Source organism: Mustela lutreola, chromosome 2 (genome assembly GCF_030435805.1).
Source record: "Mustela lutreola isolate mMusLut2 chromosome 2, mMusLut2.pri, whole genome shotgun sequence".
Classification (NCBI taxonomy): Eukaryota; Metazoa; Chordata; class Mammalia; order Carnivora; family Mustelidae; genus Mustela; species Mustela lutreola.
This window is the reverse complement of record NC_081291.1, coordinates 57,400,993-57,418,877: the sequence shown is the minus strand read 5'-3', so window position 1 is coordinate 57,418,877 and position 17,885 is coordinate 57,400,993. Positions and strand designations below refer to the sequence as shown.

The window sequence follows — 17,885 nt, the reverse complement described above, 5'->3', positions numbered from 1 at the left end:
GAGGGCACACCGCTCTCAGCTCTGATCACCCTGAACGGCAACTTCCTCTTTTCTTGTCCTATCTCCCGCCGTGTACTGTCAACATCCCTAAAACAGAGATAAGGTGTTGCTCATGGCAGCCTGGTTCCTGAAGCTGGTCTGTTGTTTGGTTGGGGAGCATTCCCTGCATGCCAAGCACAGAGCTGGGGACCCCACCTGGAGGAGCCCTGCTTCAAAATGAAGCCAGTGGGAGGAGGGAGTTGAGAAGTCCAAACCTGTTACATAAATTTAACCTCTAGATCCAGCCATTCCTGAAGCTAGTTTACCCCCTGCCCTAGACTTTTTGGTTCCATGAACCAGTGAACCCTCCTTCTGCTTAAGCCTGTTTGATTTGGGATTTCCTCTCACCAGCAACTGGAAGGGTTTCCTCACTGACAGACTGAGGCTAACTTGAGGCTAATTCAAAGTCAAATAGCTAAGAAAGCAGCAGAGTTAAGACTCACACTGAAGTCTAGGCTCTCAACCTACTTCAACAGCCTGACTCTTCCCAGAAGCCTGCCTCATGGCCCTCTGAGTCCAAACCCCAGCTGACAGCTGCGCTGATGTTCCCCACAGGCAGGTTACAGCCTGGACACCTCACTCTGAAATCACACTGATAAGGATTCCTGGGCATTGGTTGGCTCAGCCCTCAAATGGGGCTCACAAAAACTCCCTTGCAGACCCAGGCAGAAGACCCAAGAGCGCCTCACACTGGCCTAATTCATAAAGGACCCTGAGTGGAGGCCGCAGTGTGGGCTGTCCCGCCTGCTCTCACCTGTCTGATTCGTGCAGGTGCTGTGCTCAGCAGACCCCTTCCCCAGCTGGGGCCCGAGGGCATGTCTGGTCAGGCCCTCCCTCTCTAGGGATAACCCTGCATCCGTGCTGGGGTTCTGAAGGCCATGCTGCTCTAGCTCCCTAATGATGGGGGTAGGAGATCTGAACGCCTCTGCCCGCTCCAAGCCCAGGGTGGGGGCTCCCAACAGGATGAGACTGGCAGGCCCCCGGGAGATGGGGGGCCCAAGCTGGCTTCCTGGACTCTGAGTCCCACCCAAGCCCAATCCCCCTGGAGAAGTCCTAAGCAAAACCCTCAGGCCTAGAAGGATGCAGGCTCTTTAAGGTGTGGCAGGCGGAGAGGGCCCATCAGCCTGAGCTTATTTGGTGCCATCAAACAGGCTTTCATGCTCGAGGAGCTGGCAGCTCAGGGAAGGCCTGTGGCTTCACAAGACTCACCCAGGCGGGCGCGTGGTGCTAGGACCCAAACCAGAGCCTGTCGGACGTTGACATCTCCACAGCGGCGGGGCGGGGGGGGGGGGTGTACTAGGACAGTCAGCAGAGTTCCAATGTGACCGTTGGCTGTGATAGACCTGTTTGAGCAGAGCCAAGCTGAAATTGTCACGTTAGAAGTGGGACTTGGTCTGGGGACTTCCAGAAGGTTCTGGGGAAGGAGCATCTCTGGAAGTCCCACATCTCTCCTCAAAGCCTAGACTCCCCCTAGGCATACATTAAAGCTCAGCACCCCCACTCGCCGGCCTCTGCTGAGAACCCCGGGCATCCACAGCCTACATGCACCATTCCGGCCCTCTCTGCCCACCGCCCACTCTCCAGGTCAACTTCAAATCCACTCACTTTTTCATTTGGTGAGTTTGTTTCCTCCTAAGCATTGGCATCTATGAAATCCTGAATCTGGTAAGCTGGCTGGTTTTATTTCCTAACAGGCAATACGTAGCTATGAAAACAAAACACACCCAACCAGGTACGCCTCCCGGCCCTGAACGCCCTCCTCCTGTGGCCTCCCGTTTATCACTTCTGTAGCCCCAGAGACAAGACGGTGCTTGGCCTGAAGCAGGTGCTCTGTAAGTCTGTTGAATGATTGAATTCATGAATGAATGACAAGCCTGAAACCCTGCAAAGAGTCACAGAATGCCTCACGGCTCCTGACTCCACCTGGATGTTCACAGGTGAGAACACAGGAAGACTCAGGAAAGAAAAGGGCTTGTCTGGATCCCAGATGAGCCCAGCTCTCCTGGCTCCTGGTTCCGCTCTTTCTATCACCCATCAGCCAGGATCCCAAGTCTGCACCCTGGAGCCCAACCAAGGCAGGTAGATGCTGGAGACCCCTGAACTGGAGGCCAGAGCCCTGAGTTCTGAGCAGCCTGACAACCCCGGGGTTCTCCCATAGCCCCCCGCCCCCTGGCTCACTTGTGTCATCAGGGGGTCTAGCAATGTGTCAGAGGAAGGCTTTGTTGACCTGAGAACACAGAGCCCCCCTGGGAGCTCTCACTCGTGTGGCCAAGCCTACCCTGACCCCAGCCCCAGCTCCCGGAGGCCAGTGGGGCACACAGCCCCTCTCCTCAGCACTGGGGGCCAATCCACTACAGATGGAAAAACGGAGACCTAGTTATGGGATAGTCATGCGGTCATTCACCCTAGACAGAGACTACATGATGCACTGAGGGGCTCGGAGTCACTCTGGGTTCAAGCCCCAGCTCCCCAACTTATACCTGCTGGGAGACATTGCACAGATATCCCAACATCTCTGTGCCTGAGTGCTAGCTGTTGTCCTCTCCAGGACTGTAGTGAGCTTAGATGGAGAAGCAGAGCTCAGTGGGGAATCTCCCTGAGGTGCAGGTGGCCCCAGGCTCCCCATGTTGCTCAAGGGGATTTCCCAAGGGACAGCACCAAAGAGGCTCACCGAATCTCTCTCATTCTGTGTGTTCAGAGATGCCCATCTACCTGGGGGCTGTCTCCGGAGTACCCCCCCTTCCCCGGGGCCCTGAGGGAATCTGCAGACCCTCAAGGTTCTACTCTGGATCATTTAGGGAAAATGCTTCTGATCCCTCTGCCCTGGCTGCTTTGTGCTCAAAGTTTAAGCTGGGGGGGGGGGCAGGAAGCAGTGGGGGAAGAAACTGAACCAGCTACACTACAGGGGCCCTCGGCAAGTGTGTGACCCCTGTGGACCTCAGTTTACTCAGCTGGAAAATGGGCATGGTTGCTTCTCGTGGAGGTGATGATGGGCCCTAGATCTTCCACCCCCACCAAGGCCTGGGGCTGGGCCAATGCCCTGGGGAGTGAAAGAACTTCCCTCCCACAGCTGAAGCCACCCTTCTAGGCAGCTGCAGGGAAACACCTGAGGTTCTCTGGGCCCTGGGTGGGCCTCTGTGCCATGCAGGCAGTGAGGACAAGTCACAGAGAACAGTTTCAAGAGACCTCGAACAGCCCGATGAAAGCCCCAGAGACCTTGCCACAGCAGGCTGCGCAGACCAGGAGCGGCCCCTCACAGGTTTCTCAGGTGGCCAAGACCCTCTCCCTTCCCCAGGATGGATGGTTGGTACTCACAGTGTCACGGGGAGAGGGAGGAGGTCTTCCCGGAGCCCCAGCACCCTGCCTGCCTCCACGGCCCCCAGGGACAAGCTCTACGCCCTCCCCACTACAGGGCCTGACGTCGAACTTCCTCCCTGGTTCAGCCAGCATCAAGGAAACCACGCCCTGGAGAACGGGTGCCAGGCCCCCTGGGGCCCCCGCCCACCTCTGGCTGGGCCCCAGACACTCACTGCCCAGTGGGCTCCTTCGAGGTCCAGCCAGTCTGAATGGCCCCAGCAGGCCGGCCCCAGAAGCTTTGGTCAATAAATAATACAGCTCCCTCCCTGGTCAGTCTCGTGTGGCGGATTGCGTTTCAGGCCACTTGAGTTTCTGATGAGGCTGTTTTGTTCAGAATGCCTGCCCAGCCTGGGGCTCTGGCCACAGGGGTGCTGACACTCTCGCTGAGGGCCAAGCAGAGCAGGCAGGACAAAGGCGCAGAACAGGTGGCCCTGGAGACATGCTGCCCTACTTCTTCTGAAAGCAGCTGGGGCGCAGCCGGAACTGGGGTGGCAGGGGCCCAACGTTCCACCTCAACTCCCATGGCCTCCAACCTCTCAGCTCCCCACCCCCATACTGGTGGTGCCCCCTGGAAAGCCCTTCTGCCTGACCCACCCCATTCTCAGAGGCCCCGCCCTGGCCCCGCCTCCAGGAAGTCCCATCCCCCCTTCAACCCCCACCCCTCTGCACGCGGGAGTGATCTGTTCCCATCTGAATTCCTACTGCCATTGCCTGCCAAGCTGTCTCCTCTGGGTATCAATCATCATTTCTCCTCTAGACAGTGGCCACTACCTCCTGATCAGTGTCACGTCCCCCCAGCCCGCACCCCTCCCTCTTCGCAGTCTCATTTCCTTACAGCAGCTCCAATGATTGTTTTGAAACAGAAAGCACATCGTGTCATTATCCTGCTTTAAACGCTGCCTGGGCTCTCCCCAACCCCAGTCAACTCTCAGGTCCTCTCAAGGATCTGACATTGTCAGGCTCTGAGGACTGCACGTTCCTTCCTCCTAGACTCCAGCTGGGCCTCCTCCATGTTCTTCAAACCCACCAGGCATGCTCCCGTCTCAGGGCCTTTGCACCTGCTGTTCCCTCCGCCTGGCATGCTCTCCCCCAGGTCTTTGTAAGCTCCCTTCTCTCTGCCACTCTCAACTCAACCCCACTCCCTCAGACAAGCCTTCCTCCCTTCTTAAAACAGTTTTATTGAGATATAATGCACGTTCTAGAAAATCCACCTATTCAAAGCATACCATGATTTCAGTCTATTCACAGAGCTATGCACACCTCACCACAATCTAAGATTCGGACATATTCATCATCCCCATCAAGAAACCGCGTTTGCATTAAGCAGCCTTCTCGTTTCCCCCGCAGCCCCTATTCCCCTGGCAGTCACAGCTCTACTTCCTGTCCGTGTAGGCTTGCTCACTCTCAGAGGTCTTTTTGGCCGGCTTCTCTCACTCAGTGGTCTTTTGTGACTGGCTTCTCTCACTTCTACTGTTTCCAAGGGGGCTTCATGCCAGGACCACACAGCAGCACCCCATTCTTTTTTTCGTGGCTGTGTAGCATTCCACTGTGTAGACAGACTCAGTTTGCGTGCTCTGTGGCCAGTGGGCAGCTGGGAGAGGCCTTTTCCAACCACCCAGGTCACAGGCCATCTTGGCCCCAGTCGCCCAATCCACCCTCCCCGTTTAATCTTCTTTCCTGTAATCTCTGTCCCAAGACCCCTCTGTCTATTTGCTTGCTTTACTGCTTCTCTCCCCCCGAACTGTGGGCTCCATGGGGCCTGGGCCCTTTACCTTACTCCGTGCCACATCCCCAGGGTCAGGCACGGGTCTGACACAGAGCAGGGGCCCAGCAAATATTTTCTGGCCAACCAAACGAAACTTTTCCAGCGAGATGCCCATGCGATCTCCCTCCCCAGCTCAGGGGAAACCCTGCTGCCCTCACCAAGAAACGCCTCAGCTGTGACCCAGCTTGGTGACCAATAACTTGAGGCCCTTGAGCCCCTGGCTCCTCCTACGTGCAGTGGGATGGTGGCCCTCCCACAGTGGACATTAGCTGGCTAGATGTGAGGCTGGACACCAAGCACCGGGCACAGTGCCAGGGCTGGAGGAAGGCTTCAACCCTGCACAGAGACTGGATGGGGGCGATGGGCAATAGAGCAACACGGGGAGGGGCCATGGGGTGGGGGACAAGTGGGAGGGAGTGGGGAAAGCAGGCCTAGGGGCTGAGGCCATTAAGTCCCACGTATGAAAGGGTAAAGCAGACACCAGAAGAATCCATGTGTGCTTTGGGTCATGCCTAGGCAAGGGGTGGTGACAACTGGCTGAGCCCTGCCTAGGAACTCCCGTCCCAACCCATACACAGCTCTAACCCTGCCCAGAGAGGGACAGGGATAGCCGGGGCCTGTCCAGAAGGGGAAGGGACTAAACACTCCGTCCTCAGCCTCAGGGAATCCTGGCCACTACAGGCTCTGCTGGGACAGAGAAGCAGATGGGCTGGGGGCTGGGAGAGCAGAGCCGGGGCGGGTCGGGGAGGGCAGTGTTCATTTATGTGTGTGTGGGTAGGGGGGGGGCACATCATAGGAAGAGGGGTGTCAGCTCCAAGTGGGAAAGAATTTCCTTGCATCAGAGCTCAGCAGGCTGGGAGGTAGGGGTGAGCTCCCTGTCCCAGGAGGTGTGTGCACACGGCCTCCCGCAGAGGGCATCAGATGGCTAATTGTCCAGGAAGCTCCCTGGAAGCTCCCAGAGCCTGGCTGCCAGCTGCTCCTCAGCCCTCCCTCCCAGATGCACCACAGCAGGGGTGGGGTGGGGGGCGGGGCTGGTTCAGCAAACCCCCTGCCCAACCCCCATCAGTACCCCAAGCGGGCTGCCTCTGCCCACCAGGCAGTTCAAATGCCCCACTGGCCACCGTGGCACAAAACGATCTGTCACTCCCAAAATAACAACCAGATGCAAAAGTGATTTTCCAGCCTGGCCCCAGAGGCTGAGGATTACCGATACCACGGACCTCGAGGCCTGTGACAGACAGGAGCTTGTAGGTGTCTGCTTAGAGACAGAGCCGCCACTGTGTGGCACCTAGCCTGCCCGGGGTCTTGACTCCAATAATCTTACAACAGCCCCGGAAGACGCTTACCCAGTAGAAAAAGGCTGGACTGGGGTTCGAACTTAGACAGGGCTGGCTGCTGAGCTGGCGTTCTCCCTACTCCAGCCCTGTGATGCTGAGACTCAGGGGGAAGAAGGGGGCAGGCTTGGCAGGGAGGTGCTCCACTGGGTGCCGGCCAGCGGAACCCATTCATGATCTTCCCAAGAACCTCCTAGCTGGCACGTTACCCGAGGAAGCAGGCCCAGAGGGGTTTAGCAACTCGTCCCCGAATGCACATCATAGGACCTACCGTCATTGGCTTTGGGCCCCCGTGCGCAGTTCCCAGGTGTTGCGCCCCCAGCTTCTGGGCTGCAGTCACTGAACCCCTAGGCAAAGGGCCAGGGCTGGCCGGCCAGTAGCCTTCTCCCCACACACACCTCTTGCTTTTCCAGATGTCGGCGGGTCTGGGCCAGGGGCGAGAGACTCAGGCAGAGGGGAGTCTGAAGACGCAAGCAGAAAACTATGTGCTGTCCGACTGCAACCCTCCAATTTGTCACTGTGGCTGCGGCACCCCGCCTCAGGCTGCAGACCTGCTGACTCAGGTCTTCCCTGGATCCTGGTGGGGGTGGGGCGGGGGAGCTGAGATCCCACCGAAGGCGGCTCTGTCCATCCGTCTGTCTGCATGACTTGGGGAGTCAGCTCAGCCCTCTTGGTGGCCTCCCAACAACAGGGGGTGTGGGTCCAGAGAGCAGAGCAAGTCTCCCAGGGCCCCCTAAGCACTATCTTTCCCAGCCAAGCACGGAGGTGCCCTGTAGTTAAAGGTGCTAAGTGGGGGTCTGGGGCTAACCCAGTGCCAATTATGGGCTCCACACCCACCTGGTGGTGTCTTTGAGGGTTAGGCGACCACCCCACCAGAGCTCCTATCGGTTCTGCAATGCAGGCCTGCCCATTGCCTCTGACAGTTTACCGGGCCAACAAAACACTCTCAGAGCGTTACCACGAGCCATGCAAGGCTCTATCCCATAGCCCCGATGGGTCATTATCCCCTACCATTATCCCTGCTCTGTAGAACAGGGAACTCAGCAGCAGAGCGGCTGGTCTACCAGGTCCTGTGAGGTTGTGCTTCTCCTCCTTGGGCTGGACGAGCTTCTGGCAGAGCATGGCGGGGCCTCCCAGGCCTGGGCCCCCTGCGTCCTGTAAACAGCCCTTGAGGTTTCCATAGTGCCAATCCCCGGAAACCACAGGAGGGAATGAGACACAGGGAAATCCAGCTGAGGTTGGAGGGAAAGGCACACAACACACTCACTGTAGCTGGGAGACTCACCCCCTGCCTTGGCCTGCCTGGCCGAAGTGCCAACCCAAGGAGGTCTCTCCCAGGGTCTAAAGAGGGACAGGTGGCCACTGACTCAGTCCTGGGGTGAGCTTTCCCCTCTCTATTCCCACAGCCAGCCACATCCGCGTTCAAGAGAATGCCTCCGCCTTCATTCTCTGTCTTTTCCTAAAGTGAGACCCAAGGCCTATCCCTGCCATGCCTCTCACCTTCACCCACCTATCTGTCCAGGCTCAGAGGTCCAGGGTCCCAGACCTCTCACCCAGCAGTGAAGACAACTGTGGCCACTGTAATAACGGTTTCCTAGCACGGTGATCATGGCTCAGGGGCTGGGTTTCTCCTTTCACTCTGGCTGCCAGGAAGCTCAGCAATTTTCACCACCACAGAAGGACCTCAGGACCCTGCTTAGCTCTGTCCCATTCTACTTTTTCCCTCCTAGGTTATGACGTTCTGTTCCATATTGTGCTTATCCTGGTCCTGATGTTTTATTTGATTTTAAAAAAATTGTTTATTTGAGAGAGAGAGTGGATGAGGGAAAGAGAGTGAGCACGCACAAATCGGGGGGAGGTAGAGGGAGAAACAGACTCCCTGCTGAGCAGGGAGCCCAACATGGGGCTCGATCCCAGGACTCTGGGATCATGACCGGAGCTGAAGGCAGACACTTAACCGACGGAGCCAGCCAGGCGCCCGATTTATTTCATTTACCGTAGGTATCTCCTATAAGCGGTCACAAATATTTTGTAAAGGAAAGGAGGAAAAAAGGAGAGAAAGCTTATATAGTTTGTAAACTATGTGATGAGGGTGGGAAGAAAGAGAGAGCATCTCCCAATCCCTTGCCCTTCGTAAAACCTCCCCTTAAAGTGACAAAGAGGCCCTTCGGTGATATCTAAGTAAGATGTCTTTCTGAGCCCTTCCAAGCAGCTGCCTCTAAGCCTCTCCCACATGAACTGCAGCCCCACCCAATCCCCCTCTCCAGACAAGACCCAGCCTTGCCCGTGATTGCACCCGGTCCAGCACAGGGTCCAGCTCCCCACTCCTCCTTCTGAATGTTTTCAGCAGGTGCGGGGGCTGGCGTGCACAGCGGCTCCGGGCCAGGCACCGCTTCCCGACCGTCCAGCTGGCCAAAGGGGAGGGACGAGAGAACAAGAGCAGTGGTAATCACACCTGAGGCTTACCCAGCGTGGGCCCCCGGCCAGGCCCTGTTCTTTGTATACCACCTCCTTTAAGCCTCCACTAATCCCGTAAGGATCTGCAGGTGGGAAGCTTTGGCCACAGAAATGAGGCCACTTCGAGCTGCTGATAACGCCAAGGCCACTTTTAAATTTGGGCAGCCTGGTGGCTGCGTCCAGGCTGAGTTCTCAGCCACTCAGGAGCTGCCCCGGACAGTCACACGAGATCGCCCCATGCCACACTCTGAAGGAATGAGTGGGAGCCCCATTTTACTGAAGGGTAACAGACACAGAGAGGCTAGGGGACAGGGCCAAGGTCACTCGGCTGTGCCCAGTGCCTGTGCGTTATGTAACAAACGCCTGTTCCCGTGCTTGCCGGGGAGTCTGCCAGCCATACCGTACCTGCCCCTGGCATCCTCCAGCGGCCACGTCGGGTCCCAGCCAAGTACCCACATGCTCCCCACTACTGTTCCACACTCCTGTCTCCCTCCCTCGCCATTAGAGACTCCGAGTTTCTCCAGAGGGCACCGGGCATGACCTTTCCTGCCCTCCATCCCTGCTTCCTCCAAGCTGGAGCTATCCCCGAGCTCTCAGAGTCCGAGCAAACCGGCTAGCCCAGTACCCAGCCTCCCCTCCCAGCAGGCGATGGCTGGGCAGAGCCGCGTACACGCGCGCATGCGCACACACACACAGACAGACACAGGCATACAGACACACACACGCGCGCGCTCATGTGCGTCTCCAGGTACCTGAGGGTCCTCACGGAGATGCAGTACTTCCACATAAGGTTCCAAACGGCGCTGCCACCACCCTTCATGCCTGGCTAGTTGGGAGAGCCAGCGGCTGAGGGACCCACGGCCACGGCCCTCGGACCCTGGTCTCCTCCCTGTCGGGGCTGTCTTTGCTGGCTCTCAGGTCACTTCCTTCTTCATGGTGGGAAGAAGAAAGACAAGGCTAAAAGCCAGGGGGTAGGGGGAGGTGCTGGCTCCCCCAGGCCACTGTAAGTCCCAGCCACTGGCCTTGCTGTCCCCAGGCCAGCCTCTGTGCGCCGGCCTGTCCGGCTGCTTGCAGACCCTCCTCCTGGCCAAGTGGCCGAGTGGCCCTCTCGCACTAGACCCCGTGGCTTCAGCACAACCTTACGCCTGCCTCCTGCCAGGAGACAGCGGTGGCTGTGGGCCAGGGGAACAGTGAGTCACTCGGGGCGGGTAAGGGGCGTCTGCCTGGTGAGGGAAAGTGCTGGTCCTGTGTCCAGAGGCTGGCCTGGGACGGGAGAGGCTGAGCCCGAGAGGGAGGGAGGTGGGCGGGGAGGCGAGGGCGGGCCCACATCCTCCCCATCTCCCCAGAGGCCTAAACCCAACACCCTCCCGCAGCCCGGCCCACCGCAAGTGGCAGGCCAGGCGCTGGGCAGGATAGGGAAAGGAGCTGCTCTGGCGGCTTGGCTCCTGGGGGTAGCTTGGGGTGTGCAGGAGACAAAAGAAAGACAAAGTCATGGCAGCTTCCTAGGAGACTAGCTGGCCCATGAGGGTCTCCATTTGCTGGGAGAGAGACAGTTCCCAGACCTGGCCAGGCCACTTCCTTGCTGTGTGACAGACGATGTGTATGGCTGGCCCCCCCACAGACCTTAATTTTCCCTGACCACTTTGGGCTCATGGAGTCCTGGGCACGGGTCTAAGCTCTCCACAGGGCCTGAACGAACACATCCCGTCCCCCCAGTGGTCTTATTTGTGAAATAGTTTTGATCTGTTTGTGAGGCAACTGAGGCACAGATGGGGAAAGTCACAGCCTTAGAATGCGGGGGAGATAGGCTTTGTGCTGTGTCAGTCTGGCTCTGGGAGCTGCATTTCTGGGTGGGGGGGGTAGGGGATTCGGGGCCTCTGAGTGGCCAAGGGGGGGGCTAGGCCTGAGTGGGGTCTGGGGCATTTCCAGACTGGGGTCCCAGCTGGAGCCCCCGCCCTTGCTCCCCACCCCTCAACCAGCTGCTCCTAGGCCTGCCCAGGGCAGGCAGCTGGGGCTTCCCAGGCAGAGCCCCCAGAGACAATGACTCACAGGTCAAGGTCAGTGCTCACAAAACTACTTCTACCCACCCATAGCCCCCAGGAAGTTCCCCAGGGTCAGGTGGGCCCCTATCCTCAAACCCTGCGAGGCCCTGGGTGTAGAGCTGTGTAGCTACCGGCAGCTGCCAGTGTCATTCTGTCCTGTGCCCATCAGGGCCCCTGTTTCACCTATAAGGAACTGAGGCTCAGAGGGGGGCATCACCTACCCATAGACAGGGAGGGTGGCGCTGGGCCCGAGCCTGGGTCTGCGGGTCAAAGCCTTTCTCTGTCCTCCGGCCCCTTGCCCTGGCCTGGGCAGGACGTCCAGAATTCCACCCTGATTCCCACAGGAGGATTAGCAGCTGCATGCTTGTCCGTCCCCCAAGCCAGGAAAGAACTTTTTCTCTGAAAGCAGCATTGGCTTCTACAAAGGCCGTGGCCTCCCTGGGGGGCTCGGGAACACCAGTTCTCTCCTTATCATCAGAAGCCACCACAGGGGCCCACTACCTGTCATAGGAGCTCCTCCACAGCACCCTGGGAAGGTGGCTGCCCAGCCCTGGCTTGAACCCCGCCCAGCACCCCCCCCCCCACTCACCCAGTGATGGGAAGCTCATTACTTCTCAACCTCCACTGACCTAAGGAAATTCTCTCTGGGGCAGAGCCTCACTTCCTTGGGCCGTGCAGAGTGGGACTTCCATTCAAGAGTTTCTCTGGTCTGTCCTACTGGTGGAAGTTTTCTCAACATCTTCTGTGGGTGGAGGCAGTGTCTACGTCTCCTTCATGTCTATCCACGGCACCCAAGGACTCACGCCTCCATTCACACATCCATGCCCGGCTCCCGTGTCCCTTCCCTCGTCCCTTCAATCATCCACCCACCTGTCCTTTCCTCTTCCTTCCATCCATCCCCTCACTCACTCCCCTCTGGCCTGGGCCGAACCTGGCTCCCCACAGGGTAAAGAGCAAGAACACGTGATCTCAGAGAGAGGTGTCATTTTCAGGACAGGAGGCCAAGATCCCCGTTGGGGACACTTCCAATTCCCTGTCCTGGAAGACATGTCTGCCTCCAAAGCCTCTGGAGGGTCCCGGGCCTCTCTCTTCTTCCCCTTGGCTGCACCCTCCTATGTGCCCCTCCTTTCCAACAATAGCACACTGGGGCTTCCCACCCCCACTTCACAGATGGGGAAACTAAGGCACAGGGAAGGGATGGGTGTGGCTATTCCCAGCAGCCAGGGCATCGTCTGCTTCTCAGAAGACTGCTTCTTTGGCCTGATGGGTGAGGGGGTGGGGGGCACCCATGAAGGGTTAGCAAAGCCTGAGGGAAGAGCTTGAGGGTGCGAAGGAGTTTAGTGCCTCCACCTGGGGTGGGGGGCACACCCTCAGCCATCTCCCACACTCCCACACCAGTGACCCTTGAAGATCTGCTTCTTGAAGGTGCTGGCAGCCCCTCTCCCGACCACTGGCAGACTGGTCCAGCGTCATACCCGAGCCGTTACAGGTCCCCTGCGCTGCTCCCCAACTTTGTGGGGTGCCAATGGCACAGAGACTGTCACGCGGTGGTGTGAGGGTGGCAGTGGCCTGGGGACATGTGGCCCCCCCCTTTGCAACCACTCTCATCATGTCCTCTCAACAGCGTTGGGGAGAGTGGCTGTCACCATCCCATTTAATGAGTGAGAAAACTAAGGCTCCTGGTGCTCCCACCAATGGTGGCTTGTCGCTGAGAATGGGAGTGGACTCCTTCTTCACCTCTGACTCCCTTGTCCCTAACACTAGTCATTCCATCTCTCTGAGCCTCAGTTTGTTCCTCTGCAAAATGGGAACAAGCATCCTTGCTCTCCTGGCCAAGGGGAGGAAAAAGTGATACCAGGTTCACAGAATCGGGTGGCCCTGGGCGCGGGACTCAGCCTCTGAGGGCCACCTTCTGCAGGACCTTCAGTGGAGCTCACGGTGGCGGTCATGACAAAGGCCCCTGGCCCGGGGATATCGTCCCTCTTTCTGCCCCTGTAGGACACAGGCAGCCACAGCAGGAAGAGAAAGTGAGGTAGGTCTGTGTGGAAGCGTTCCCACCCTCGGCTCTTCCCTCTCCCCAGCCACGCGGCCACGGCCAGGCTCAGCGGAGAGCTGGCCGGCCCTCCACCCTCTGTGCGGTGACTCACATGGCCCGCTGGGGATGAAGTCACTGCCGCCCAGGCAAAGAAAAGGATACATTTGTTCCCTGGGAGATGCTGATGCCATGGTGAACTTGGCCTGTGAGGGCAGGACAAAGCCCAGGGCCTGTGCTCTCTGGAGGGACTTAACCACACCAACAGGGAGGGCAGGGGGAGGAGACGCTGGGTGTGGGGGGAGGGGACCTAAGGAGTGGGAGGCGCCCCTGTTCTGCAGACCCAAGGGAGGGTCTGTGAGCCTCCCTCTAGCCTCCCCGCCGAGCCAGGTTTGTCACTTCTACTTGCCTGGAGAGAAATGTCTGTGGTCTCGGGGCTCTGAATGTCCCCCCAACCCCTGCCTCTGACTTCTGCCTGTCTTGGCCACAAAATGGTCACTCTCCACTCTATTCCCTGGTAGTAAACTGGCGGTGACAGTGGGGTTTAGAAGGCCAGACAGGGGCTCCCTCCCTGTTCTCTGGATCTCTGTGTGGCCTCCCCAGGGCTGTCCCTGCCTTTGGCCTGTCCCCCCACCTGTCCATCATAAGCTTCGTTTTAAACCCAACATCCTCCCTGTGGCTGGCCATTGCCTACTCCTGGCCAAAGCACAGTGAGGCAGGCAAGACCCTTTGCTGTCTGCCACCCACATCGAGCTTCCTGATCCGCACATGTGGTCCCTGCTCCAGGCACACCCCAGGCCTCTCGGCTCTAAGACTTCTGACTCTGGACAGGAGCTCTGCATCCCTGGGCCCATTACTCTCCCAGTGCCCTCAGATGGATTGCCTCCTCTGCTCTGGGCCCATGGACTGAACCAACAGTCTCCCGTGCTCCCGTTCCCTGTCTGTGGCCAGTGGGAGACCCTGGCAGGACAGCAAGAGGCAGAAGAGAGAAGCGGTGGTCAGGGTGTCCGTTGCCCCTCAGCAGCCACAGTGCCTGGCAGGTGTCCCTCTGTACACCTCTCTCTCTCTCCTGTTCCACCTAACTGCCCTCGGGCTCTGGGTTGGAAGGCCTCCCCGTTGCAGCCCCAGTGCTACTCCTTCCCCTGGGTTCTCTCTTAACCCTACCGCCAAATCTGCGTGTGGTCCCACTGTGGCCAGCATTGCGGACAAGTATTTCTAGGGAACCCTTGATACCCTGCCCTCCCCACCAAGGCCACCGCCTCAAGGAAGCCAATTATTCCTGTGTTTGTTCAGCATGTATGGACTGCCTTGTTAGTGCCAAATACTCCTCTTGGAACCAGGGAAAAGGACAGGGGAGTCAAGCAGAGCTGTTGCTCTGGAGGGAGGAGTAACCGGTCCCAAGCTGGTAAGCTTTCCTGGGCTCCTTCCTCTTCCGCCCGACATCCGCTCTGAGCCCGGAGCCTCCCACTACATGGACATGGCCTGTGTCCGCGTCCTTTCCCTCCCAGCTCTGAGACCCCACGGACAGCACGGAAAATATCCACGTGGTTTAGCTCTTTCCACCCTCCGCCTCACCCTGAGAGGTGGTGCTCCCTACTACCTCTTTTTTTAAAAACAAATTAACAAATGGAGGTTCAGATGCTTTGTCCAGAATGATCTCTAAAGCTGTCCATCTCCATCCAGCTACAAAGGCAAAGCTCTTTCTCCTGCTTCATGCCAAAAACAAAATGAATCACCCATCATTTAGATCTATAGACTTCTAGTGGTATCCAGAGCAGGGCCAGGCTGAGGCAGCCGCCCAACATGTGCCAAGTTGGCTGAATGTTTAAACCCTTAAACTTTAGCTTCTCTCTCTTTTTTTTTTTTTTCCAAGTTTTTATTTATTTGACAGACAGAGATCACAAGTAGGCAGAGAAGCAGGCAGAGAGGAGGAAGCAGGCTCCCTGCTGAGCAGAGAGCCCGATGCTGGGCTTGATCCCAGGATCCTGGGATCATGACCTGAGCCGAAGGCAGAGGCTTTAACCCACCGAGCCACCCAGGCACCCCAACCTTCCTGCTTCTTAAGCAGCACTTGCCTTATGTGGAGGGTGTGCTGGGATGTCCCTATTTTCCAGATGAAAAATGGAGGCTGAAGGTGGTTAAGAGTGTTGGGTCATGCAGGACCACTGTTGAGTTCCCAAGCCAACCGACTTTGCCTCAGGCCTTAGAGGCCACTAAGAGCTCAGGGCACTGGCAGGGATGGCCACAGACTCAGGCTGGGTGTTGGGGAAGATGCTAGAGAAGAGCTTTGCCATGTCCATCTTGGAGAACACGAGGCACATTGTGTCCAAGCTCCTCACTTTGTCTGCTGGGCAGACAGGAAACTGGGGGTGGGGGGCAAGGACCAGGGAGCAACTGATGCTTGGACCCCGGAGGTAGCCCAGATGGTGGGAGCAAATGGCTGGATCCTAGGAACATTCTTGAAGCCGAGCCAGTAGGGATGGCAGAGGGATGTGCTATGGGGTGAGAAAGAAGGGAGAGCAGGAGGTGATGCCTGGGTTGCCGGCCTGAACAACTGGGGCATTGGAGGCCCCACTGATGGCGATGGGAACATGAGGATGGCTGGTGGGGAGAGGTGTGGGGGATGGCCAGGTGGGACAGAGGGCTGCAGATCATGCCATCTAAACTGTTGCTCAGTAGGAATAAGGCTCTGGATTTTTTCAGAAATCCAGATTTTTGCCCAAAAGCTCCTGATTTTTACGTGCCTGCAGTAAATTCAAACTTGAAATGCCATGTTAGGGCTAAACCCATGCAGGTCAAATCAAGTCCGTCTGTGGGTGTCTGGCCCACAGGTCACATCTTGGACTCTTCGTTCACTGAGCTGCCATGTCCCATAGGAAGCTGCCCATGCCTGGTCCAGCACCTTGTGGCTCCTCACAGCCCTTAGAGCAGGGGAAAATCCAGACTCAAGGGTAGATACGGAGTTGCTCATCAGTTTCTCTTGCCCTGGCAAACAATTTGGCCCAGAGGAGGAGTATGAAGGAGTATCTGCCCAATGAATGAACAACCCTTTCACTTGAGCTGTCTGCCTTTTATTTTGTAAATGAGGAAGTTGAGGCCCAGAGGAGGGGTGTGTGCTGCCTAGGGTGAGATCTGGGGCAGGACCTGCTCACGTCCAGCCTGTGTTTGTCACCTGCCCCTGAGTATCCAAGGTGAGGGTGGCAGGTGGGTAGGGAGACTGTTGTGGAATGTCTCTTCAGGACCTGCCATGGGGGCCTGGCTGTGGGACCCATGGAGCCCCAGGGTCTGACATCGACGATCCGTCAAACTGACAGCCAGCCCTCCTGGCTGCTCTCTTCTGGGACTTGTGAATTTGTTCCCTTTTGGGCCTGGGGAATGCAGACAGTACCAGGGACCCTCAGGGGTTGTGGGCCCACCTGCCACATATGGAAATTAGACAGTGGAGGCCCCACTCCCACTCCGCAATGTTGGAGATGGAGAAACAGAGTCACAGAGGTGTTAAGTGACTTACTTAAGGTCACACAGGGAGCAGAAGGGAGCAGAAGCAGAAGATCTGGGACTCTGAACACAGGTTCTAAGACCTTTCCACACCACTGAGCTGTACCAGCCATGGGGTTTTTATAAACCATTCCCCGCCCCCCTCCCCCCCCCACCTCCCCATAAGTGTCCTCATCCACAAACGGGGAGAGAACAAAACCTGCCTCAGGGGGCATTTGTGAAGATCAAAGCCATCATTGGAGGAGCCAATGTTGTGTGAATGTGCTTTGGAAGTTCTAGGAAGGATCGTGGACATAAAGCAATGCTCTTCTGAGCTTCTAGTCTCTACAGCTGTGGGCTGTAGCCATCACTAAAGCTGCCAGGGAGAGAGACGTTTCACTCTCACCCAATAGTAATACTACTACTTGGTGGTTATTGAGTGCTTACTGTTGCCGGCGCCCTACATGTGATGAGCTCACCAAATTCCTAGGCCCATCCGTGGAAGTGGGTACCACAATGATCTCATCTGTAGACTGGGGAAACTAAGGCACAGAGAGGTGCACAAACATCCCTAGGGCTACACAAATAGGAAATGGCAGAGCTAGGATTTGAGCCCAAGCAATTCTGTTCTAAAACACATTATAACCACTATGCAACATGACTTTCCTGCTCTGGTGGGGAAGTCCCTCTCTATGCCTAACCTAAATCCCACTTGCTGCTGGCCTTAGGCATTCCCTAGGTTCTTCTCAGGCAAAGAAGAAGAGCTGTTCCCTGGGACACCCATCCTGTGCTGAAAGGCCTAAATTCTTTGGCCCCCGGCTCCTCGCTTCCTAGGTCTTGGCACACAAGACAAGGGACCCCAAACGGGAACCCTCTCCTTGACTGATCGTGCCCACACATGAAACTCACTCAGAGAACTGGTGAGGACTCAACCGCCCAGGACCTTGTCCTCCATGGCCTTCCTGCCTCCTGTCTTTCTCATCCGCACCCCCCACCACCAACCCTGTCTGGCTCAGCTCCCTGGCTGAGTCTCCCCTGTCACTTTCCTTTGCTCATAGACAGTTCTTAGCTCTAGCCTCACCCCACCCTTCTGATGCGACTCTGTGGACATGCTGGTGTTGCATCTAATACTGTTTAATATTTTCCCTTAAAATCAACTGGCTTAAAATATCCAGCCTGGCTTCAAACAGCAAGTCTAGTCAAGCACCTTGCTGTAACTCTCAGTTCATAGCAACTACAGGAGACAGAGGAACAGGTGAGATGACACCCGTGGGGTAAGCGATCAGCCAGAAACGGAATGTGGGAGGTGCTAAAGCGTATGGCCTGGTTTCTTCAACAAAGGGATGGCAAAGCCGGAAAAGGACGAGGAGGTTCTAGACATA

At 57.2% G+C, this 17,885-nt stretch overlaps 1 protein-coding gene across 6 annotated transcripts in view; it reads right to left on the bottom strand.

Annotated features, from left to right (window-relative positions):
- The window catches only part of IQSEC1 (IQ motif and Sec7 domain ArfGEF 1), a 372,144-nt gene that overhangs the window by 110,886 nt on the left and 243,373 nt on the right, over positions 1-17,885 (bottom strand). The window contains exon 1 of one of the 6 annotated variants that reach the window (XM_059161873.1): positions 9,705-10,170. The exons of the other annotated variants lie outside the window; for them this stretch is intronic. Coding sequence (XP_059017856.1) covers positions 9,705-9,772 — 68 coding nt within the window. The 5' untranslated portion in view covers positions 9,773-10,170. Of the gene's footprint in view, positions 1-9,704; positions 10,171-17,885 lie in introns of those variants that run through there. 6 annotated transcript variants of the gene reach the window in all.